General features: G+C 43.6%; 1 protein-coding gene across 6 annotated transcripts in view; it reads left to right on the top strand.

Moving 5' to 3' along the window:
- The first annotated feature begins 2,135 nt into the window (after positions 1-2,135).
- Positions 2,136-26,132, top strand: part of shi (dynamin-1 shibire) — a 63,425-nt gene continuing 39,428 nt past the window's right edge. For 2 of the 6 annotated variants that reach the window (XM_089582409.1, XM_089582408.1), the window contains exons 1-11: positions 2,151-2,461; positions 6,947-7,020; positions 7,136-7,285; positions 7,892-8,095; positions 11,482-11,580; positions 11,966-12,074; positions 14,077-14,271; positions 14,672-14,810; positions 14,930-15,136; positions 17,955-18,112; positions 21,059-21,113. In XM_089582409.1, the coding sequence (XP_089438535.1) occupies positions 2,298-2,461; positions 6,947-7,020; positions 7,136-7,285; positions 7,892-8,095; positions 11,482-11,580; positions 11,966-12,074; positions 14,077-14,271; positions 14,672-14,810; positions 14,930-15,136; positions 17,955-18,112; positions 21,059-21,113 (1,554 nt within the window). In that variant the 5' untranslated portion in view covers positions 2,151-2,297. Of the gene's footprint in view, positions 2,462-6,946; positions 7,021-7,135; positions 7,286-7,891; positions 8,096-8,158; positions 8,363-11,481; positions 11,581-11,965; positions 12,075-14,076; positions 14,272-14,671; positions 14,811-14,929; positions 15,137-17,954; positions 18,113-19,231; positions 19,250-21,058; positions 21,114-26,132 lie in introns of all 6 variants that reach the window. The other 4 variants (XM_089582404.1, XM_089582405.1, XM_089582406.1 and 1 more) reach the window with 4 other exon arrangements.

Raw genomic sequence — 26,132 nt, 5'->3', positions numbered from 1 at the left:
TCATTCAGTTATGGATCTGTGATGAAGCAAACAATAAATGAAAATAAGCGGACCACGCTGCATATATTTTTTATAAGAAAAAAAAAAAACAGTCAACTGTGCCACCTTTGTCGCTAACATTATGCAAACGTAAATTGACGTGATCCAAGTAAATGTCTGTATTACCACTCGAACGTGATATCCTTAAATGTGTCAGGAAATCTGTACAGAAAGAATTCATATTAAGTGTGTGTCTGTAATATCACCCGAAAGGGATATCCACCGGATAACGTGTCAGACATCTAAAAGAAGGACTTGTCACGGACATCCCTCGCAAGTACTAAAAGGGGTTAGGATATCTGGCTATGATTCGGATATCCCTGGTATCTGGTGTCGTCATTGGGAAATAATTTCCTTGGGCCCCTTTCGTGAATCGATACGTTGTATTCGTAAGGACTTAAGGCATTTATACATCGACTAATTATGATTTGTTTTTGGTGTCATTGTGAAATTTTTATTGTGGTTATTATTTGTGTTGTGCATTGCACTTTACCGTTTGTACCTTGAAATGGTTATTTAATTTTTTTTTCTCTCCAAGGTAGTCTAATTTTGTAGCTAAGTCTTGCTGTTGACTGCCGGGTTTCGTTCGAGAATTAATTAAGCCTCTCTGGTGACTTAGGCGAACCTCATTTATGTTGCGGTACTTGTATAGATCTGTGAACAAATTATTATTATTATTATGCGTTTTGCGCAGCCAGCGCATGTTTGAGGTCCACTAATCCAATACCAGATTTGGTCGAGCAAAACGCTGTGCTTACCTCCCTGAATTTTTTGATAGACAAAGCGTACGTCTGTTTATTGCTTGTTAAGAATCCAGCTTCTTTCTATTTCCCTGGCAGTTTAAGCGATTGATATCTTATATTCATTAATTTGGTAAAGTTCTGAAACTGCGAAATTTTCGTCGGTTGCGGAGTTCTCAAGAAACTTTTCAGTAAAAGGCTAGTGCTTGCGCACATTTTTAAACCGCGTAGCCAACGTACCAGCAAGTTTCTGGCGTTGCCGAGCATAGTCGCGCACGCCCTTGTAGGCATTTAATGACCCGCAATATTTTGTATTTCAATTTCCTGCTGGCTATAACATTATTATTATTATTCAAAACAAAATGAAGACCTGGCTAAAATCTCATATCTTGGAATTAAACGTTACAAAGACGAAGTATGTCGTATTTAGGGCTAAAAAAACAAGACAATCGATCGCTGATAACTTTACGCTAACTCTTCAAAACTCAACTCTAGTTCGTGAAAACACAATAAAATTTCTTGGTGTAATTTTCGAAACGTACACTGCGGAACGACCTTTCAAATTATTTGAGTAATAAAGTGTCGCGGTCAGTGGGTATAATAAACAGGCTTCGAACATTTTTACCCATGAGATGTAAACTATACTACTCTATAGTTCACTCCCATCTACACTACGGTTTACTTGTGTGGGGCAAAATACCGACTAATATAGCAAAATTATTTTCGTTACAAAAAGAGGCGTGCATGCTATATCCAATCTCACAGTCAGTGAAGACACAGAAGTAGTTTTTAGAAAACAGAAGTTACTTAGAATTGGAAAAAAAAATATCTATCATAAAAAGCTTATTATTATTATTTGTGTTCAGTGTTTTTTGTCATTCTAGTCTGTGTTTGGTATTGTTATGAGCTGCATGCACCTCCTTGGCTTACGCTTTTGCCCTGCAAGCCAAAAATTCAGCAACAATTAAAGAGGCTGGCAGTAACGCAGCCTCATACAGCCAAATATTGCCCTCACGCATTGGCGTAACGTGCTAGCAAAACTCGAAGCACGGGAAATGTGCGAAATGAAGAATTTGGGTCGGCCCAGTGGGTCGGTCAGCGCTGAAGAAAATGAAATGCAAACAGCCCTCCTAATACGCGCTGTTTCAAAACCTGCCGCTTGCTAACTTCGCACAGTGTACTCTGCCCTATTTGTTTTGCGTCTGCCCCGTTCGGTCGCGAGCAGCTTGAAACCTGAGATACACGCAATCGTCGAGCGCTTGATACCAAAACGTTTCCCGGGAGGCGGCGATGCACCACGTGCTTTTCTGTGGGATCGTTGCGTTACTTGTATTGATCCTCTCTCCCAGTGACGTCTGCTGCACCCGGTACGCGCATGCGCGTGTCTGCCGCAGCCATTTTGATTTCGGCTTCAGCTGCCGTCACGACGAAGTCTGCGGAGGGTATTTGTGATGCCTGTGCGGTGCGAGTTTTGCTGAGGGCTCGAGCTATCTTTCCAGCTGGAGGCCGCCTTTGAAAATGAGCGGTAACGACGGCATGGAAGGCCTAATCCCCATTGTAAACCGGCTTCAAGACGCTTACGCTCAGCTTGGATCGAGCCTCACGCTAGACTTGCCTCAGATTGCCGTGGTCGGCGGACAGAGCGCTGGAAAAAGCAGTGTGCTGGAGAATTTCGTCGGCAGGTAGGTTAATCATGACTATTTCATTCAATAGGGTGCGTTGTTTAGAATCTTTTCTTCTGGTTCCCTGTATGGGAATGCGAACTTTCGTTCATTGGCTGCCCCTGAGATACAACGGTCAAGCGACCGCCTCGGCGTCGTTAGGCGGCCGCGAAGCGGGTATTGGAGGGAGGTGGTTTTGTCATTTCGTCGAATGGATTTCTTGAGTAAAGCTGTATGTGTGAATGAGTTATCAGCAGAGCGATCGAGCGCAATCCGCCTTCGCCGCAACATTCTTGCCAGTGAAACGAACCGTCACTGGCATGATGTTGACAGCGGAGGCGGTGGTCGCGCCGATGCTCCCGACGCGAAACAAATAGGCCTACTACCGCACTGTGAACTGTAATCGATTTTAGCTTTCCTTTGAACGTGAATGTTGTAGACTTCCTGTGCTTTTAGGCATTGTGCAGGGCTTCTTATGCGACGACTGGGTGGAATTTGAGGGGCGCTAGGTCCTGACTTGTAGTTGGCATTCCGGTTTCGGTAGAGGTGGGTTTGAGTAGTCAATTATGAGCTTTTTTCCTGGAAACACCCCCAAGGCTGCGTATGCTGTCTAAATCGGAACGGAGAAATTGTTTCATGAATATATTTTCGCGATGTGAGCGCCAAGATTTTTTTTCAAGTTCTTTCGAGTGTTTTAATTCCTCTTTATGTGCTTCGTGCTATCATGTAGCGTACTGTTTCACATAGCCGGTATTAGATAATGATTGTGATGTTAGGAATGAGCCTTTGTCCGGACGGCATTGCGATAAGGCTGAAGGTCGCATTGTGAACAAACCTTGGAACATCGTACTATGTCAGGGGCGTGTTTCAGCGGCAGGCGTGACCGAGATCGGCTTTCATGCTGGACGATGCATGTGAAGTGTCGTAACCGAGTACTACGAGGAGTAAAATGTTCTCCGCTGACTTGTCGAATAATATTGCTAATGAGTAAATTTGTGCTGTCGCCTTAAAATTAATACCGCTGGTCTTAGGGCATTAAGGTCAATTTTGAGTACAGCCTTGATTGATTGCAAATGCATTTTACCTGGGCGTATTTCTCGTAATCATGTCTCGTAAGATATTAGTCGAAGTACCATCGAAAGAGGGCGTTTAATGTTGTTCTCGATAAATATTGTGAATAAACTGTTGTAGTTAACATGGAAATTAATTCTGGCAGGATGCACTGTCAATTTATACGTTGTGGAATTTCTTCTACGAAACGCGTCATACTTTCGTATGACCATTACTTGTGTGTATTTTATGGCTAGCTGGGTGTGCAATGCAGGAATGGCGTTTAGGCATTCTGTGTAATTGGACATAAGAAACGAGATTAACTAATTAATCGGTAACTGCTTTGAGATTTCAACCCTTGAGCTGTGCAGTTGCAGTGAGCTTCTTGGAAGTCCTGGCGCCTGTGGAACTTTGTATTTTTTTTTTCAAGCAGTGCTCTAATGCTGTGAAGAGATTTTATGAAGGAGGTGGCATCAATGTAAATGGCACGTAATAAAAGTTTTTGATAACATCTATGAGCAGTGAAAGCATGTGCATTTGAGCTGACTACATTTGTCTCTCATGTGAAACATATGAGATCTTTGTTCTCACTATATGTATGGGTTGCTCTTCTGGGCGTCTGAATCAAATGCCAATAAAAATTTTGAGATCTCTGGGAGCACCTTTTTTATCTTTGAAAAGGGTACTATGTGTAACCTGGGGCATTTGGGTGTACTTGAGCATGGAAAGAAGGCACACACGCCTGATTGAAAGTATGCACGCAGTCATCATTGAAGAGAGTGAAAACAGTGCACAGTAAGCTGATGGCACCCGGTTTGGATGAGCACAGTTCTAAAAATAAGCAGGCTTATCGTTAGCATTGGTGAATGCTTATATGTAGTAGTGCTGTGGGGAGCACGGCGCTGCTTCAGCAGCACACCTTTTTTTGACGGCTTGTTTCCTAACCTGTTCACTGGACTTGCTGAGGCAAAGTACATGCCGTATCGTACAGCCATCACTGAATGCTTTACTCCAGCAGTTGTACAAGTCACATTGTATCCACACACTAGTCACTGGCTTTACTGAATTCCTTGGCTTCATTTTCTCTAGGTAAATTTGTCTAATGGTTGCAGCATCAAGTGTTCATAGTTTTTAACGTAAGATATCGAGGATTGATTACACCCGCTACAGGGTAAAGGGCTCTCCTGTGTCTCTCCAATTAACCCTGTCCTTTGCCAGCTGCGGCCACCGCATCCCCGCAACCTTCTTCATGTCATCCGTCCTCCTAACTTTCTTCCGTCCCCAGCTATGCTTGCCTTCTCGTGAAATCCATTCCATTACCCTTAAGGACCAGCGGTTATCATGCCTTCACATTACATGCCCTGCCGCATTACTTGATGCTTTTCAACAAGGTGTTAATGACTTGCCTGGGTACTCCTTTTGGTTCATTTGCGTTCGAAAATTACCTGTGAGTGGCAAGGCATGTTTTGCAATAAGCTTGTACATTGGGTTAATATCAGAATACTGTTAAATATGCATAATAATGAAGTGTTTGCTGACTCTGGCACCTGGGAATTTTCCTCTGGCAGTGATGGGTTTGCCTTGGGCCTGGATTTCAAGCATGTGATTAAGGGCATTTGGTTTTTGTGAGACGCAAGTCTGCATTTAAGAAAGAGCTAAAAGCGAAGGTAATGGCAGGATAAAAGGGGACAGTATGGCAGCTTTTGATCCAGTAATCACTTGCAGAGGCACATGTGTGCTAGCATTTCCACTGCATTTGTACCTGTCACTCAAATTCATAAGTTGATAGTTGCTACTGCATCAACTGACTTGCATTATCTGGCAGGCAGGCATCTTGTGTTACATGCATCAGTGAAAATGGGAAGTGTCTGTAATTGTTCAACGCCCGTAACAGAGCAGGAGTTTTTGACGAAAGGTTATTTATTGTTGTAAAGACGTTAGTGGAAATTTGAAGAGAATAAAAAAAGATTTTCCAACAATGTATAGTATCCAGCTTGTTAGCAAGAATCCAAAGTTTCTTGCTGCTAAACTGAACTCTCTTGGTGCAAATTCACTGATTTCCAGACTCATGAAACAAAAGCTGGAGAAAATTTGTTGTATGTGTCTGGCTGCTGTGTAACTGCCAGTGTCAGCTGTACCCTCTGTGTTAATCTCTGCAGTCCTGCAGAACTTGAAAGCTCCACCCATGTCTACATTCACTGTTAGCCTTACAACATACATTCTATTGAGGCGAAAGCCTTTAATGGCTCATTCTCCCATCCGTCCGGCGTTACATCTAGCACCTAGGGTGACTCATCGCCGAGCACAGCTGACGTCATCAAACGAATTTCCTTTCATGAAATACAATTTTCATTTTCTTCATTGCGGCCCCTTTTTCTTCTTTCACTCCCACTTCCTCTACAAATGGATCACGGGACGGGTGTCCACCGAGATATGTGAAACAGTTTCTGCGTAATTTCCTTTCCTCATATACAATTTTCATTTTCTTCATTATGGCCCCTCTTTCTCTTTCTTCTTTCACTCCCACTTCCTCCCTTCCTGCACGGTGCGGTTTGGGTGTCCACCGAGATGACAGAAATTACTGCGCTATTTCCTTTACTCAAAAAGCGCAGCGTTCAAAGGTGTTTCCAACCGGCAAGGCATCGCGCCAACGGGTGGTAGCGTTTCATGGACTCCCTGGCAGCGCTACAACACGCTGTCGCGTTCTACTCCTAAAGGCAAAGCTTAAGCGTCATTCATTAGCAGTTAATTAGTATTTAGTCATTAATCAGTAATTATACATTAAGTAGTAATTTGTAATTACTTAGTAATTAGTCATTAATTATGTGTGACGTCATCCAGTGGAGACGTTGCCAGTGCCACAGGGGCAACGTGGTGCAGAAAACGCTGTTGCCTATACGCACTTTAGACAGTCAAAGTGCCCCCTGAATTTTTTGTTTGGCTCTTTGCTGTTGCTTGTATTAACAGATAACTGGAAAAGGCCCTAAATCCACCTTACAACACATGCACCACCTCTGAGCATTTCACAGGTGACATGCTTGTGCGTATTCTACTGGAGTCTTCATGGTGTTTTAAGCTTGACCAGTGTAACCGGACAGTGCGGTGCCAGCATTTACTGGTGTGACTGCTGGCAATGTGATTTTTCAAGTGTTGGCAGCATGTTCTTTCTGTGATACACCTTTGAATGCCCATGATAGGAAAGTATGAAAGAGGCTCTCTATGTGCTGGAAATATTGGTCAAATGTGCGAAAAGTAGTGCTGTGAAAATATTTAGATAGCAGGCATAAGCCACAGCAGCCAGCCAGAACAGGTCTGGTAAACACCTGTGCTTGTTGAACAGTGAGATTCAGCAGCAGTATTGTCTGATAGTGCAGCATTTGAAATGTGCGTCGCTGTACTCTGTATTTATTTTCAATATGGAATCATGGGAAGCTGACATGGAACCTGCTTTTTCAGGGACTTCTTGCCAAGAGGGTCTGGTATCGTCACTCGTCGACCACTGGTGCTACAGCTGATTAACTGTAATACAGGTACCGTTTAGTCATATTGGGAATGAAATTTTTTTTCATTTGAAGTTATCTTTGTGACCATTTTTAGGCTTGAATTGCTGTTCACTGGAGGTCAATCAGTTCTCTATATTTTCAGAACATGGAGAGTTCCTGCATTGCCGTGGCAAGAAATTTACAGATTTTGATCAAATCCGCAAGGAAATTGAAGATGAGACAGATCGGGTGACAGGCACCAACAAGGGCATTTCAAGTGTGCCCATCAACCTCAGGGTCTACTCTCCGCATGGTATGCAGTAATCTTATTTCTATGCACAATACTTGCAAAAGAATCAAAGTTCAGTTTACTTTGGCCTTGCAAAACTAATTGACACAGACCATAGGGGAAGCTGACTCATGTTGTCCATGGGTGTCCTCCCTTTCATTCCTTCATACTGGACACGTCTGCAAGTGCCTTGTTGCTAGGCTTGCAGGGCTGAATGTGGTAACAAAAAAAAAGAAAAGAAAACAAGAATTAAAAAATTCATGACGTTTTCTTTCAGTGTATTGACGTTTGAGGCGCTCAGTGTTGTTGTCGTTGGAGGCCTTTTAAAAAAAGATATGTTTTGGAAATACGTTACCATTTTAAGAATGCAAGCGTACATTTGCCCTTGTTTTCAGAAAGGGAACATGATAACTTGTGTTCGGACATTGTGAAAAATTTTTGAATAATGAAGTCGTCATCGTTAGTGCTGTTTTCATGGCATGGGCCACCCTCCTTTGAAATATGCCATTTTGTACCATCGTATTCCTTATTGCTCTTGAATCTCGGCATGGTGCATTTACAGTAGATGCCCTGCACTTTTCCCTGTGCTTTCGTCACCTTTCTCTAAACGCCCTGTGTGGCCTCCCTCAGTGCTGAACCTGACCCTGGTTGACCTTCCGGGGTTGACCAAGGTCCCCGTTGGTGATCAGCCTGTGGACATTGAGCAGCAGATCCGGGACATGATTCTCCAGTTCATCCGCAAGGAGAACTGCCTTATATTGGCAGTCACTTCAGCTAACCAAGATCTGGCCACTTCAGACGCCCTGAAGCTCGCCAAGGAGGTTGACCCAGAAGGTACCACTGTGGACATTTTTAACTGCCCTTTCTTTCCTTCTTTCCTCTCTTGGCCGTGGGCAGTGCTGAACCTGACCTTGATTGACCTTCCGGGGCTGACTAAGGTTCCAGTTGGGAGTCAGCCTCCAGACATCGAGACGCGTGTGCGGGACTTGGTTCTGAGCTATGCATCTCGGGAGAACACAATCCTGTTGGCTGTCACACCAGCCAATCAGGACTTGGCCACCTCAGACGCGATAAAATTGGCCTTGGAGGTAGACCCGTCAGGTTAGCGCAACCATGCCAGTTGGCCTGGTGTGTGCACAGGTTGGAGTGATTTGGCTTGCACTAGGTACTAACCTTAGTTGCTTTGCTAGTTTTACTAGACTAGCATTGTGTTACAACTGCAACTAGTGTGCTAGGCAAAAACGGAGTTAGACCAGAGCAGTAACAGTGGCTTATTGCTGAGCTTGCTGGTTCTAGGCCCACTTGTAGAGGTAACTATTGGAGAAATGTGCACTCTAAACGTACTGCCTTGGGAGGGGTGGGGGGGGGGGGGGGGGGGTTGTCTTGGGTTGGCCTTAAGAACATTTAGGCAGTGCAGTACGTTTATATGGCTGTGGCTACATGATAAAAAAAAAATAAGACAGTTCATGGCTTCAAGACTAGTAGCCATCGCTTTATTAAAATTGACTGAGCTATGTAATGTAATTGGTTCAGAACCATATTTTGGTATTAGTTCCTTAGCATCATTCGGACCAAACCTGTGACAAATACTCTGGGGTAGATGGGGTAGTTTATCTCACCATTTTTGATGGAAATTTTAAGCATGCGAGTGGGGGGTAGTTCTGCATACAAGTGAGTTTTTTTTTTTTTTGCACAAGGGGTCTTGCAAAGTGAAAGGGAGAAATGTACCAGCTTTTGTCGTGTCTAATGAGTTTGTGGGGCATTTTTTGAAACCACTAAGTGCATGGCATGCTTAGAGGGCAGGTTACCCTTCTTATGTACAAACAGGAGCTACCTCTGGCCTTAAATGCTGTTGTATATTGCTCAAAAGGGCTGCTGCTGGGGTTTGAGAAATTCACTTTAGCCCTAGGCTCTTGTCCTTGTCATTTGTGGCAAATTGCACAATCATGCATAATTTTGCTTTTGTGTGAATAATCCTAATTTTCACCATTTGATGACCATAGTTACGGTGATTTCGACAGTAGCCTTGTAATCGCTATGTTATAAACATCACTCACTTGTCGATACCTCCTTTGGCTTGATGAACGAAAAATGCCAGGCTTGTTTTTTTAGTCATATGAGATATTTCATGAATGTGATCATTACTTGCAGTCGCTAATTTAGGGGATCAGTGTGGAGAATTTTGCTTGTGCTTTTTGTGACATTATTGTTGTCATGCAAAGCACTGTTTTGTATTTCGGTTTGATATTGTTGCTGTTATAAAACTATTTAGTTGAGTGTTCTAAAAAATAATTAGTTGCATTGAACTGAGGAATATAATGCAGTCTCCACAACATATTAAACGAAAACTGATCTAGTTTCATTTCAAGAAAAAACTTTCAGTGACAAGGCTAGGGCATTGTGAAGGAGCAGTTAAATCTCAGAGGTCCAACTGCCCCCACCAAGAAACTCCCAGCTCAGTTTTGATATTTTTGGTGAGATGTTACTCGTGCATATTATCTATGTTATAGCAGTGATACTAAAAAGATGACATGCCACTAGTTTAGGCTGAACTGGTGACCTTCGTTTACATATTCAGCTATAACTGTCCTGCAACAGTATTGACAACAGGGCAGGTTGGTTTTGCCTGATGAATTAACAGCGTGAAGGGCAAGACAGTCTTGCACTTCTCTATTTCTCATCTTTCGCACTGCTATTCCATCAGCTGTGGCTGTCCTTTTTATCTTTCAGATGTATGTTAGTGTGCATAAACGCGTAAGCTGGCTTAGAGTGGCAGTCAGCGTCACTGCTACCACAGTGTTGCAAGTGGAACAGCCTGTCTACCTGCATTGTCTGTGGTGCATTGTTTCTAGTGGAGATAGGAGCCAGCAAGCTGGCTTGTGCGCCCTGTCATATTACCTGTAGCTGCAATTTTGCCATATTTGAGGCCCTTGCTCTGTGGTGAACTGACTCTGGGGGCCACTTTCAAGGCTATTATGTACAGACATAAATACACAACAGCCATGAAAGTGGAGGGGAGGACAGCGAGCATTGTAGCTCAACAGACAGAGCGATGCATGTGACCTGCAATGGTCACAGGTTTGCCCCCTAATGGTGAAGCACAGTTCATCTTGCCCAGAACATAGTTTACTTGCGCTTTCCTTAGTGCCGGCAGCTGTAGTGCCGGCAGCTGCCGGCCTGTTCTGATTTTAAAATGTGTGTTTAGCCTGTGGAATGTAAAAGGTGACTGAGGGTCCTTTTTTTCTACAACATGTAACATCTTTTTTCATAGGGGAAGAGGGGGCATTTATTTTCACTCAACACATGTGTAGCTGCTGACTCGAAAGTTACACTGTGACCAATTAGCAGATTTCAAGCTGTGAACAGTGATAGAGTTCAACATGGGAAAGAAACCGAAGTGTTGCTTCAGGACAAAGGCTGAAATCTTGAGCACCAGTGGATTGCATAAGTCATGGCGTTTCTTCTCGTATTTGTTACCACTGGTTTTAGTGAAACGACCTTGGAGCAGATCTTTGCAGTATGACAGCTTTTCATTCATTGAATGCATCTGTACGTGCGTTTAGTTTTCAAAGAGCATGGATTTTTATTGTGGTTTAACCACTACGTGGCACTTATATGTGGTAAAGAGAGAAAGGTTAGTTCAGAATCGTCAGATTACCTGTTCGTTATGTTTAAAAGTATTTTTGAAGGTTTGGTTTTAATTTAGTTAGTGTATCAAATTCCAAAGTATAGTTCAGAAGCTTTCATGAAATTCTATCCACAAGCAATATATGTTTTGACAAAAATATGTTGGCTTAGATTGGTATCACTTCTAGCTACCAGTACATGGTTTTCTTACTAATTTGGAACATATTCCTGTTTGTTGAGTTCGGTCTAGTCTTCAGGGCAGGTGCGGTTGAATATCTGGTGGTCTTAATTTTATGGAATTTACAAAATCTTAATGCTGGTTTAGTCGCTGTTTGCATGTTTGGCATTCTGTTTGCATTGCAGGCAATAACTTACGAGTTGTGGTGCTAACATTGTCATTGTAGTGAATTGTATTAACCAAATAACTTCTGCCATGTTGCTTTGTTTCCGAGTCTTCCTTTTTTTTTTCACTAACCTGGTTCACCATGGTATGGCATGCATTGGTGTATGCATTTTGGCTTTTGTGCTCATTTGGCTTATCTGCATGGAGTTAATACGTAGAGTTTTTTTCATCCTGACTGTGTGAATTGCAGGTTTGCGCACTATAGGTGTAATCACCAAGTTGGACCTTATGGATGAAGGCACTGATGCCAGGGACATCCTGGAAAACAAATTGCTGCCCCTGAGGAGAGGTAAAAAGGCATTCCTTTTGCGTTGAAATCAGGCAGTTGTGTTTACCTGTTAAAGTACTGCGAGCTGCCTTGGCACCAGTGAATGTGATTTAGAAGCCTGGATATGGAGAGGGCTATGAGTGATACTACAGCTAAGCATAAGTTCTGCAGATGCATAGCTTGACGCATCGGCATGATTAAAATTGTATACCTGACTTGAATAAGCGCGCAGTTCTATTGGGTTTTATCATTAATCCAGGAAAATTGTGGGCTTTATTAAAACTTGAGCAGGACTCCTGCAATGTCTTTGAGGACTTTAAAGGACTGCTTTTTAAGGATCGCTAGAATAGTTTTGCGTTGCTTGGCGAGCTGTTTCTCACCTCTCGTGGGGGCTCTGCTCTTTCAGGCTATGTTGGTGTGGTGAACAGGAGCCAGAAAGACATAGAAGGCAAGAAGGACATCAAGGCTGCCATGGAAGCAGAGCGGAAGTTCTTCCTCAGTCATCCTGCGTACAGGTCAGTTTCGCTTTGTGGACTGTTTTAGGGCGGTGAATGATGCACTTGTTGCAGCCTTGCATTGCAGTGCTCGAGGATTTCACTGCATGCCTTCTTGTGAAAAGGCAGTTCTTGTTGCCAGTGGTTTTAAAGCTGTTACTGTGCTTCACTGTCTTCAGAGTTTGATAGGTGCCAGTACAGTAGACTCCCTTTAAAGGGAGATGCTGGTCTTAAAATGGAAATTTTTGTTATTAAAGATATTGTAATGAAATTTGGTATGTATATGTATTTCTTCTTCCTTCCTGTTTTTACAAATATGTACAGTTAGTTTCAGTATATTCCAGTTAGTTCCCATATTATAAAATAACGGAAAACTAATCAGTTAATTTCTTACAGGTCATTAAGACGCATTCTTTCAAAATTTTTTGGTTGTGATTGAAATGGAACTGTAGCCAGAGGCCTGCCATATTGTTGTTGAGGTCGAGCATCGTATAAGAAAGTTCAGTTAGGTCCCAGCACCATAATTATGAAATATATTTAGATGACATTATGGTTCACAAAATTTGATATGTTCGAGTCAGCCATAAAAAAATAGCATAGCTCCGTAGTTTAGTTTTTTTTATGAATTCAGTGGTATAAGATTAATTGAAATTGCACCAGAAAAACAATGAAAACTTCCATTAGACCAGTCATGGTGGAAAAAAAACATGAAGCTGAGAAAATCTCATTTGAAGTGCGCGCGCCAATCATTCGGAGGCCATTGTAGAGGCCTCAGAAAATGGCAGAACGCGGACGTTCCAAAAAGATTTCACGGTAGTGAGTAATAGCATTAGTAATAGTAATAGTAACTGCCATTAAGTCAAACTTAGTTAAGACAAAGTCTTGGATGAGATGTGCAATGCGAGAACATTTGGTTGCTTTTCCATACGTTCAGTGTAAACAAATCCACTTTAGAGAATTTTTGTAGTGACCTTGAACCATGGCAACCTTGTGAAAAGGTTCCCATGGAGCATACACGTGGCACTGTAGGGGAGAGATAAAATAATGAACGCTACCATGCAAAAAGTGCACCCCCCACAAGATAGCTTCTGTGCACCTTCACACCAAGTGTGGAGAAACTGTCTTGTGGGGAGCTGGCCACATGTGGCCAGATAGAGCCACCTTCTCCCCAAACGTGGCCAGACATGACCAGTGCTCGGCGTTGCAGCTGCCGATGGTGCAGTGGCATCCGTAGCCGCTGGCACTCATCTCGAAACCAGCAGCGACATGCTCTGGTATGGGGAGCGCAGGAGGCGTGAATCTGGCAGCACATTACCAAGTTGAAGATGAGAGTGCTGTAACCGCGGCACAGGCGCATTGGTTTGCATGGAGCATGCTTTCACTTCGTATTTTCAGAATTTTGTGGGCTTTCATTTTTCCGAATGAAAAGGCCTGCACTAAGGCTACCTTGTCCGAAACACCTGGGTCTGACCATTTTCACGGCTCATGACAAATTTCCAATTCACACTTGAGCGTTTTTAGCCATATTTAAAAAGTTAATGTCAACTAATAATTGCAGTAGGTGGAACGGAAAAAAAAATTAGCCGGTACTTTACGTAAATCCTAACAGCATTCACTTGATTTCAATACGGATGTGCGCTTTGGTTTTTTTAAATCTTTAAATTTAGCTGGGACACCCTGTAGGTGTAAATAGCTTATATGAAGATGTATATTGAATTCAAGCAGCTGCTGTCATCTGAACTTTCCTTGGAACTTTGACCATTACTTAAAGTGCTAAAATTTTTAGCCATTGCTAGTGGAGGTAAAGTGCACAAATGGAACTTTTGAAATCTGGATAACATGTACATGCATATCAACTAATAAAAGACTAAAAGATTGAGGTGTTCTGGAAATAATTTGGGCTTTAAAGGCTAAGAGTCTGGAGTGAATTGGGATGTTGAGCATGCTTGTTATAAATTGTTGCTTGCAAAGATTTGTAGTTCATCAAGCATGTTCTCACTGTGCCATTACTGTGGATGTGTAGGCACATGGCTGATCGCATGGGCACACCTTACCTGCAACGGGTGCTGAACCAGCAGCTGACCAATCACATTCGGGACACCTTGCCAGGCCTTCGGGACAAGCTGCAGAAGCAGCTCATCTCCATGGAGAAGGAGGTGGAAGAGTACAAGAACTTCCGCCCAGACGACCCATCCCGCAAGACCAAGGCCATGCTCCAGTTAGTTCAGGCAGTTTTTTCTTGCTAAACCAACTGCTTTCGTGGTGACGAGCCTTGCTTAATTGCCAGAATTAGGCTGATCTCTGAGTAAAATTTATTTGTTCTGGCACCCTCTTGTTCTTGTTTAGCTGTTTTGTGCTTTCATGTAAGCATTGCAGTCTTGTTCGTGCACTTTTTTGTTCTGTGACATCATTTGTATAGCAGACCCTTGTGTGTGTGTGTGCCATCCTCTTATACTAATAACTGTATCAGTGGTGCACATACTGCTTTGTTATCCTAACTTACACTGCGCTCTTTTGTGTATTATATCATATTTTTGTTTGAAATAGTTTTATCTTTAAACTGTTGTGCATGTCAGTTATAGCAAGAAAGCACTGGTCATGGCTTTGTCTTTTTTCAGAATGATTCAGCAGCTCCAGACGGACTTTGAACGCAACATTGAAGGTTCTGGCTCTGCTGCTATCAATACGTCAGAGCTCTCGGGTGGTGCTCGCATCAACAGACTGTTTCATGAAAGATTCCCTTTTGAAATTGTCAAGGTAATCTAGTCCGTTTTTAGTTTCAGGGCAGTTTTTGTTTTTCTATCATTTTAGATTGTTTTTAATTGGGTGTCAGTTGTGAGCTTGCTATTAATGAACAAATGGAATTGACCTTTCAGATGGAATTTGATGAGAAAGAGCTACGCAAGGAGATTGCATTCGCTATTCGCAACACTCATGGCATTCGAGTTGGACTGTTTACTCCAGATATGGCCTTCGAGGCTATAGTGAAGAAGCAGATTGCCAAGTTGAAGGAGCCTTCCATCAAGTGTGTAGACCTTGTCGTGGCTGAACTGGGAAATGTTATTCGGCGATGTGCTGAAAAGGTATGTGCGCCTGTTCACTTATTGCTGCTACCTAAGAGTGAACTACCATATAAACTCGTGTAAGGGCCGCACCCGTGCATGGGCCGCACCCCGTTTTCCCGAAGGAAATGTTAAAAAAAAAAATAAATTCGTGTAAGAGTCGCACCTGAACTTTCCATGACCTAGGCGGGAGTAGCCTTCTAAATGCACATGCCGTGGCCTCCGCAATCAGCTCCGGCTGTGAGCAACGGTGCGTTTGATCGTGGAGCGCTTGATCACGGAGGCTACGCACGCGCACAGGAGCTTCCAAGTGCTCTTCATGGATGGTGTCCGAGGCCGTGGTCATCATCGTCAACTTCTTTCTTTGCCGCAACCTCCCGCTATCCACACCGGCGTCAGTATCGCCAGCTCCAGCGGTGTGTTAGCGTGTTCACCATAGTAGTTGTGGTGGTTGCGGCTTTCGCGTGCTGCCGCCGAGCGTTGCAGATTTAGCACCATGGGCAAGCACCTTAATATCTACGGAGTTAGGTCTCGAACACGGCAAGCGTGCGGCGGGCAGGAAATTCGACGTGGCCGAGAAGTGTGTCTGATGATGGTGCAACCAAAAGGATGCATTGAGAAACACAAGCTGCAAAAAGGGCACTTTCTGAGGCAAGCCGTGCGAGTTTCCCGAACTGGAAGAAGAGCTGCTGTGCTATGTGATAAGTGCGGAACAATGGCTATGCATTGACAGCGGACATGCTGCATGGCTTCTTTTGGGATGAGCGTGCACCAGAGCACAGCGCCAGCTCAGAGTCGAAGTACTCCGCAAGTGACGATTGAACATAGAATAAATGTCGCTCATTGCCCGTTTGTGTGTTTTTACTTTAAAAAGAAAATTTTCTCGCACATCGCGTGTATTGGCTGCACCCCGAAAATTGGCCCTCGAATCTGGCCCTTACATGCGTTTATATGGTATGCTTGCATTTGTAGCTTAATAAAGGAGTACATATCACTGAACTCTGGCTCATTGCTGTCACTTGACGGAAGGCTGATGTCTTCCAGGAATAGGATAGTTGCTGACCTTATTCCTCTTATTACCACAGTCATATGAGAGCGTAGAAACCCATTGTAATGAGAAAAACCCATGTAGCGACAAATTTTCTGACATTGCTAGTAGGTTTAGGTCTTGAAATATGCAAAAATTATTGTTTATGGCCTTGTTTAAAATTGGGGATGTGCAAATATTTGAGAATTTCAGATATAATGAGGTGTGTGCAAATAATTGAAATTTCGAATATGAATCAAATATGTTTGATATTGAATTTGTATTCATATTTGAGAATTTGATATTCGAGACCTTCCGAATATTCGGAAATTCCCGAATACTCGCCAGTGATCGTATACCGCGCAGACTTTCATAAATTAAACTGTGGCAAAATCACAGTATCTGGGGAAATTATCCGACGATCAAGTTTAAAGTTCCAGGAAAAGGTCCTGTTCCTTTCTTCTGAGTCATTTACCGTGCAGACCGATTGCATTCCGATGCCTCTAGGCTTGACCTCGCGCAAAATCCCGCAAGGGTGCTCTCCCACATGTCACACGTGCTGCGTACAAGGTGGCCGGCAACCCGCTTCAAAGGATCCTTCAAAGAATCCTTCAAAGGATCCTTCAAAGGATCCTTCAAAGGATCCTTCAAAGGATCCTTCAAAGGATCCTTCAAAGGAGCTCAACGCGAAAGCGCTTTTTTCTTTTTCATCCTTCCATGATATGTTACATGCTTAATGTCCATACTCATGGCATTCTTCCTGTCGCATTCATAAAACTCTTGAGTGTGACCTTCGCCTTCTCGTTTTGATCAACTGCAATGTGAGGGAAAACCTACTTGTAGAACATTGTATGAGGCTCCCGAAAGGACAAGTCGAGGTGAACAGAGCAAGCGGTCCTGTAAAAATCCCGCCTTTTGCATGGTGCACTGTAACCCGTGCACTATTAAGTGGCCTTATTAAGTGGCCGTAATTCCGGTTTCTGAGCTTCGCACATTTATGAAGCTTTTAGTGCCTTTCCTCTTTTTTTTTTCATTTTTCTCAAATGCAAAAACTTATTGTATCAAAAAAAGCCAGTTTTTTTTTTTCATATTAAAGTAAACTTGTTAATTCAGTCACTGCAACTGCAAGAAATATTCTAATTAAGTAGGTCTTCAAATAAATCGAGCATAGCCAAAAAAAAAATGAAACCCAGATAAAAAATTTTGTTGCTGGAATTTGTCGTTGGACCCACACTGATGTCACTGGGGTGGGCGGTGCTTCGAAGCCAGTGCCTATGCTAGGCGTTGCCTTAATGAAGTGCTGAGAGTACGTGACTTGAAGACCGGGATCCCCTGCTGCATTGCAGTGAAGCACGTCTCCTCCCCTGCAAGTGCGCGCTTCGGGAGTCCACGAGCCGTACCGTGGACCGGTTTTTCTGCTGGGAGTATTGATTCTGGGAAGCTTTGCCTAGCTAGCATTGGCACTGCTTAGCAGTGTCGCCTGGCGGCTCTGCATCCACAGGGCCGTTGCTTCACTGGGTTGTCAGTGAAATCCGGGTTGTCGGGCATTCCCACTTAGCACCCCAGATCTTCGAAGTAACCGAGCTGGTGCAGGTTGCTGGTTTGAATTAGTACTCGGTAAAATTTACATTAGGAATTACAGGACTGCAGAAATTCTTCGAATTATCCATGATTTCGTATAAACAGAGTTAGAATTATTGAGATTTTACTGTATTCGGCTAATGCAAGAGCATACTGCACCAGATTTTTGTTTTAGTCTAATTTAATCCCCCCAAACCCAACTTTGTGACCGGCATACCATTTTTCTTGTAGATGAGTCGTTACCCAAGACTTCGGGAGGAAACTGAACGCATTATCACCTCACATGTGCGTGAACGGGAGCAGACAGCTAAGCAACAGATCTCTCTGCTGGTTGAAGTTGAACTTGCATACATGAACACCAACCATGAAGACTTTATCGGGTTCACAAAGTGAGTTCTACTCTTGTTCAGCTATGCCTTCCTTTTGTTTAAGTGTACAAAGAGCACTTGTTTGCATATTGTTTGAGCATTGTGAAGAATGGCACTTGCACACATGTTGGTGACAATGAGTGCTGTATGTGTATTTTATGTTGTCTGTACAAGCACATTTGTGTGTCCATGTGCACTTGTTTTGTAGTGGCATTGCAGTTTGCTTTTCTCGCTTCTGTTCAGAAGATGACATTCTCCTGGCTATTTTGCCTTCAGTCAGCTCCACATGTGGCTTATTTGGAAGGCATCCATGACCTAACCTAGATCTGTAGCATGGCGCGCAAGATAATCCTGAATGCTTTCTTTGCATGGTCAATTTTCATGCCTGGAAACATGTCCTTTAGGACCTCTGCTACTAGTCTGCTTGCTAGTTGTCATGAATGATTGAAGAGAACTGGGTTGAGTGTCATGTTCCATATTTGGTGCTTTTGTTTTCACATACAGCTGCATTTCTAGCCAGTCCTGTGCCTCTTGGCTTCATTTTTTTGGGGATGTGTCTTCTGAGAGCATTTGTAGATTATTGATGCATCATGTCTGAGATTCATTTGTGACTACTTTCTCGAGGCATATCATACAGAGTTTCCTGTCCTGGTTTCCTCCTTTGGAGCAGGCAGCCAATTCTTTTCATGGAGCCTATCTCCTTTTTCCATGAAAGCAGTGCAGTGAATAAAAGCAGTCTTCCCTCTGTGCAGTACTTTCAGCATTGTTGTGCCTTATCTTGTTAACATGTCTTTTATCTGCATCTCACTCTTGATGCTGCCTTCCTCCATGTGTTTGCTTTGTGCTTCTGTAGTTAGCCTGTCGTGTTTTGCGGCTGTTCCCTGATGCTGCCTTACTCTTACTCTGGGTTAATAGAATAGTGCTTGGCAGTTGCGGCACACTACTTTTGCTCTTGTTCCTGGTTGCTTCACACTTTGTTGTAGTAGCTGCTGTGGAACTTCAGTGGCTCTGTTTCTTCCCTTTTGTTCACGTTTGGTTCTTTTCCCCCATTGTTCTCTTGGCTCCTTGCAACTCCCCCTTCGTGACGGTTCATCTTGTGTTCGTCTGCGTGTGTGTCTCGGCAAAATGTTGCACTCACAGGGACGATTATCACTCTGGGTGAGTTGGACACATGTTTGAGTGTCTGCTTTTTGAACATGGCACACCGACAGGTGGTCATTGGAAGCCGTATGTCTGAAGCCATCAGTTCGGGCTTGAGAGCACACTCCCATCAAAACGAACTTGGGCCTGATTTTCAGATGCAGCAACGTTAGACCATTTGATTCATTTTCCAGAGACCATGATGTAAAAAATCTCCTTAATAAGGACTGCTTTGCATATGCATTTTGGTTCAGATGAACTTTCACAACGACTGTGAGCCATGGTGGCTCTGTGCAGCAGTATGTGAAACATGTATGGTTCAGTCTCAAAGAAGGCAACTTAATAAAGAGTAGAGAGAGAACAAAATCTTTCCTATACCTTTGCGCTTGCCTGAGGTGAGTGTGGCTGGTCACTTGTGTGTTGACAGATATGATATGGCCAGATCTTATTTCGTGCATGCGTCTGAAAAGGCTTGTTGATGTGGAGGAACATTTGCTAGTGGAGCTCAGGCTTCAGTGGTTTTGAGTGTAGATGGGGTCAAATTTTCAGCTAGCAGGCTGCTCGCCCTGCCAGAGCTGTGTATGTAAGGCGAAGGGTGTGCAGCATACATTTCATCGGGGTCAGTCTGCAGTGCCATGTGTGTTACCTGCCACATGTTGCCGGCAGCAGATGGAATTGTACAAGGTGCACCCGATCGTGGAGCTGCCAACTTCCATGCCACAGGAGTGAAATGAATAAAAAAAATTGATCTCTTGGCAATGCCTACCCCTGGAGCATTTGGAGCTAGAGGGAAAGCAAAAACAAAGATCTCAGTGTAGCAATTGATGGTAAAAAAAAAAAAAAATACTTGGCCACTGCTGTTCTCAAGTGGGATCGCATGATTTGTCATGATGCTGATGCTGCCAGCCACACCACTCATACCCTCACTACATTGCCTTTGGCCATACATTGTGAAATAGAGGCCCTTTTTGCAGCTGTCTTCTTGCTGAACAATCTTTCATCCATTGTCTTCATTTAATTGTATTTCATCATGTATTTGGACACACCTAGCACTTCTACAATTCTTTTCTAGGAGTACTTGTGATAAGATGGACAAGTCTTTATGGCTTTTTCAAGTTCGTCTTAAAGGGAGTCTGCTGTATATATTTGTGGGCCAAGAGCTAGCGCATTGTGAAGATGTGGCTGGCCTAGCTGGAATTGGGTTTCCTCTAGTCCTTAATTATAACTGAAAATTGTCTTTAGTCAAAATTGAATTGGTTGAGGCAGTTGTGGGGGGGGGGGGGGGGGTTCTAGTTCTGTGTAGGCTGCTCAGAAATAAAACTCACCCAGGCCCTCTTCCCCTCTTTGGATATGTGCCAGACAGTGGCCATAACACTAACCCTTTATAAGTTGCGTTCATAAGCTTATGCCACTGATTGCTGCTTAATATCTGCAAAAGTTCATGGGTACAGCTTTGAGGGAGTCCAGGTTTGTGTTCCTTGTTTGGGGCTTTCAGTATTGGCTGCATGTTATCTCACCGAAGGCCATGTGTTTGAGGTGGCAGAATTTTGCTTTGACAAAGGCAACTCGTATTGTTAGTTGCTTCGCTGTTAATGATGCTCAAATGCCATCCTTGCTGGCTTCCACTGACTGTCTTTTGGTTTCCTGTTTGTTACATAAATTGTTTGCTGTGGTTGTGCTGTTGTGGTGTGACTATTCCTGCAAATCTATTGCAATTTGCTTTGTGGCCATCTGTGTTGCTTGTGTTGCCTGCTCTGCAAGTTTGAAAGCAGAGTTCGAAGTGCGACGTTATAGTTAAGATCTGGACTGTTGCTCCTTTTTCTGCAGTGCACAGCAAACAGCCGATGTCTCTTCAGCCGGTAAAAGGAAACTGGGCAACCAGGTTAGTGAATTGGGTGTTTCTGGTAGCGTGGCTTGACTTAGCAACTTTGTGTGTGATATTCTGCTAGGTTACATGTATCCAGTGAGCATTAGTTGTTACGGAATACCATTCATGCCTTGCAGGTTGCTATTACTACATTTGGTTAGGAATTAAGATCTGAGCTACTATAGTTCTCCATAAAGTCAACAATAAAATTCCAGTACGGAAAGGTGTCAGGCAGGGAGACACGATCTCGCCAATGCTCTTCACTGCCTGCTTACAGGAGGTATTCCGGGGACTGGAATGGGAACAGTTGGGGATAAGAGTTAATGGAAAATACCTGAGTAATTTGCGATTCGCTGATGACATTGCCTTGCTAAGCCACTCAGGACAAGAACTGCAAAGCATGATCAATCAGTTAGACAGGCAGAGCAGAACGGTGGGGCTAAGAATTAACATGCAGAAAACCAAAGTAATGTTCAACAGCCTAGCAAGGGAACAGCAGTTCGCAATTGGTAGCGAGGTGCTGGAAGTAGTAAGAGAATATGTCTACTTAGGGCAGGCAGTGACCGCAGATCTGGATCATGAGGGAAATAACTAGAAGAATAAGAATGGGGCGGAGCGCATATGGCAGGTTCTCCCACATCATGAATGGTAGCTTACCAATATCCCTGAAGAGAAAAGTATACAACAGCTGTATCCTACCGGTACTCACCTATGGGGCAGAAACGTGGAGGCTAACAAAGAGGGTTCAGCTTAAGTTAAGAACAACGCAGTGAGCTATGTAAAGGAAAATGATAGGTGTAACGTTAAGAGATCGGAAGAGGGCGAAGTGGGTGAGGGAACAAACGCGGGTTAATGACATCGTTGAAATCAAGAGGAAGAAATGGGCTTGGGCAGGGCATGTAATGCGAAAGCAAGATAACCGCTGGTTCTTAAGGGTAACGTAGTGGGATTCCAAGAGAAGGCAAACGTAGCAGGGGACGGCAGAAAGTTAGGTGGGCGGATGAGATTAAGAAGTTTGCGGGGATACAGTGGCAGCAACTGACAAAGGACAGGGTTAATTGGAGAGACATGGGAGAGGCCTTTGCCCTGCAGTGGGTGTAGTCAGGCTGATGATGATGAAGATCTGAACAAGTTCATGTTATTGCCGCAGTTCATTATAACAAGCATGGAGTTTGCCTTGAAATTACTTTTCTGCGTGACTTGACAAAAGTTTGATATTAAAACCACCGAGTGGAAGTACTCTGCCCATTAGTTCTTAGCAGCTAACACTGGCATGCTCTGTTCAGTTTCAACAGTAAGTATAGCGAGCAACTGGTGCAGAATAAAAATGTAAGGAGCGTACAGCTTTTTGTACCTGTTCTCTTTGTGTATAGCACATTAAGTTGGTGTACAAACATGTGCCAAAGTAAATGAAGCATGCTGTGCTGTTGAGTTTCACTTTCCTAGAAAAAGTTTTTCATGTATAGCTGTGTCAGCAGTATTATCATTTGTGAAAAGCTATACTGCCCAGTTATTGCTCTGCAATGCGTTTGCAGAATTTGAATACTACACTGCGCTGGTCACTTTTGTCTCTACTTATACTAGGAAGTTTTTTCTCCTCCTATGAAACAGTTTGCCATGATATATGTTCCAATGAGGTTTCTTTTCTTTATCATGAAAAACGGTCAGCCAGTGTAATAGAAAATATGCTTTTTCTCTTCATATAAGTTGATGGTAATTTCGAAGATCAAGTAGTACTTGTTCCTTAGTGTCATACTTATAGCATAAGCTCTTTCTTCTACCCGTGTGCCTGAAGCAACAGCTGCCAAATACTTTGGTTTAAAGAATAACCTAGTGAAAGTGCATTACAAGACTTTTTTATTCCAATATATATTGGACTTTTTCAGGAGTTAACACAGTCCTTCATATGTGGAATTGCTTGTTTGAGGCACTTATTTATGGCTGTCTATTCTGCAGGGGTGTGTGAATGTTCGATAATTTCGAATATTCGGTCGAATAGTAAAGTCGTCTATATTTGATTTTGTCTGAGTGTTTAGTATTCGAAGTCACAAAGCATTAGTCTCTTGCGAATAACGCTTCTGGATCATTTGTTTCGTGTAATTTCGGTTCAGCGTACCACCTCCAGGATAACACTGCGGCGCGCGTGCAGTCAAAGTACCGACTCTGTGGACACCTGCTAGGCATACACACTGCCTGCGTGCTGCGTGTATGGTGGAGCTGGTCCGTGCATGTGCGCTGTAGCAGACGCCAGCAGGCACAAGCGTGGCGCCCAGATCTGTACCTGCCAGGTGTCTGCGTTGGAACTGGCACAGCGGCATGAATCGTTTAGAGGACGCGTGGCTCTCTTGACTTCCACGGTACAAGTTGTAGCTGACTGCAGCTCCCGCAGCCACTCATCTCCGCATAAAATTCGCTAATCAAGCGCAATGGCACGAGAAGGAGAGCTAGCACTAGACACATGGAGATGGGTGCCCCTTTCAGATGCCTGAAGCGGGATGGTGCTGGGCGCACAGTGCTTATGCATAGCGGGTGTCCATGGAGTCACTGCTGAAAAGCAGCAGCTGTGTAATGACACAATCACTATTAAGAGCAGCAGTTAAAGATCCCACAGATAGGTCTCGCACCCCTCAAATACGTTTGCACCACATGTAGGTCGACTGCCCCTGCTTCCAGTTGCAATTTTTGCTGAAAGACAGCACAGCTTCAACGAGTTTGACAGTTTCAGTGCACTTTTTTTTTCTTGTTATCGCCTTGTGTGTTAGGAAAATACATGACTTTGAAAATGCTTATTGTGCCGTCTGCCTTCTTCGTGTGCCTGAAGTATTCTAAATATTGGCTTTGAAATTATTCGAAGAAAGTTACTGTTTGCTTCGAATTCGCTTCGAACCAAAAAACCACTATTCGCGAATCCCTACTGTTCTGTGTTGACTTTTTTGTGCACCACTCTGCATGCATTTGGATCAAGTGCTGTTAGTGTGGCCACTGTTATAACCAGCCTGTCGCTCCTTGCTGTACTGTGACTCTGCTGCTCTTGCTGTGATGAGTCTGGTCTTGGCCGAGATATGGATATTGAAAGTGAAGGGAGAAAGCTAAACTAGTTTGCAAAATGGTCTGCTTTTGGTTTTTTGATATTTCGTTTTTGAAAATGGAACATGTCATGAATGTCCTTAAGGACACAATAGCGGTGTTAATACTATAGCTTGCCATGTTGGCAGCCACATTGCCTTGCTGAATCCTGAATTGCCAAAGCTGAGTATCCTTGAGGGACAGGAGGCAGTGGAACTCTAAAGTAACTTGTGCTGTTTAGGCATCTCACTAGCCACCCGTTTTCTGCCACACATTCCTGTAGGGGTTTTTGCATCATGAACATGTTCAAAATGGGTTTGGTGCTATACTGTGGCAAGAGCCAGATTAACTTCCAGGATTGTGCCCCGCTCAAACAGTGATAGCGGAGACCTTTTTTTTTTTTTTTTTGGCAGGCTAGTGCATTTTTGCATGGTAGGAACTTTGCAACAAGACAACCGTGAAAAGTAAAAAGTTGTCTGTTGTGTGGTTGGGCTGCTCTAACCATGCCATATTGTTGAGGCTCTGCTTTCCTATGATAGTCTGCAAACCGAACATTTTAATGTGATGGCTTATTGAGACTCCTCACATATGGGCATTAGTCTTTGTTAGCTGGCATGCATTTATTTGGCATTTCTTGTGGTAAAATAGCTCATTGTTGTCTCCTATTAATGACGGTGGAGTGAAACCACAAGTACGTGAAATGCAGCTGCTTTTGTCTTTGACCCTTTCAGCCCTGGCAGTGTCGGTTGACACCCCAACACAAATATTCTGCTTGCGCCTCAGTAACTGAAGAAGATACTATAAATTTTTAATACAGTAGTTCCTACGGGATTCCTGTTGCTGTCGGCATCGCTGTTTGTGCATTTCCCGTCGAGTTGTGCGGTCTAAGGATGAAGCAGCAGCACGGTAGGCATGTGATGAAGAAGCCGAGGCATGGCAAATTTGTAGATTTACGAATGCGTATTGAATTATCGAATGCGTAGACGCTGCGCTTGAACACATTTTTGACATGTGCGATTTTGACACCACCGGGGCTCAATGGTTGCTAGCGGTGGCCATTGAGTGATGATAGGTGATCTTAGTAGAAGAGAATCTGGTAGTATTTTTGTAGATGCACTTATACTGATGAGCTTGTTGCACTGCTGACATGAATGTTCATCGCAGCAAAGGGACGAAATCTTAAAATTAGCTTTCTGATGAACTGGAAAGTGGAAAGGTGAATGTTCGGATCGAGCCTGGAAATGACAGCAACTGGAGCAAAGGAGTAGTGAAAATAAATGCATGCCTGACCTTGCTCTTTTATTCCTTTTTTCTACGGCTCTCCTCCTCCTGTGAGCATCGACTCTGAGCTGCAAGAAGCGATTGGGGTATTCACACTGCAACTCGCGCACTGCCTCTCGTGCAGCACGTGTGGTGCACCCTCGATGCTGGGAGCAATGCAGCGTGTTTGGCTGTTTTTCTGAGAAAGCGTATTTAGTGTGCTTACAAACAGCTTCTGCTTTCTTCCCGGCCGAGAGATATCCGCACCACATAAGTCTATGGATGAGAGGGAATTTCTTGTCACCTGTAGAGAACAGCATTTGGTCAAGATACAGACCCGACAGATTATCTTGCCTATGAATTCTGCTATAGTAGACAACAGCTTTGAAAACAGGCGCAAGCCAGGTGCATTATCCGTCGCGCAAGGTTAGAATATGTGCCGAGCTCCGGGCTGGGCGTTTCAGAAGCGCTTCATGAAGCTCGATAGAGGAGGGCTTTACAGATTTGTGGAAAGCCTTCATATTGCCCACAGTTGCCTTCCAGGAAGGCTATGCAGGATTTGAGCATGTGTATTGTTGACGTCACATACACAAGCTGGAACACAATCCTGTCAGCAACAAGAATGAGGAGGTATGATACAAAACGCAAGATAAACGGGAGAGAGCGGCATCTTTTGTGGCAACCGCAAGCTCCATCTATCCCTTACAA

Source organism: Amblyomma mixtum, chromosome 3 (genome assembly GCF_055824585.1).
Source record: "Amblyomma mixtum isolate Tamu chromosome 3, ASM5582458v1, whole genome shotgun sequence".
Taxonomy (NCBI): Eukaryota; Metazoa; Arthropoda; class Arachnida; order Ixodida; family Ixodidae; genus Amblyomma; species Amblyomma mixtum.
Note: the sequence above shows the minus strand (reverse complement) of the source record. Positions and strands in the feature narration are given on the sequence as shown.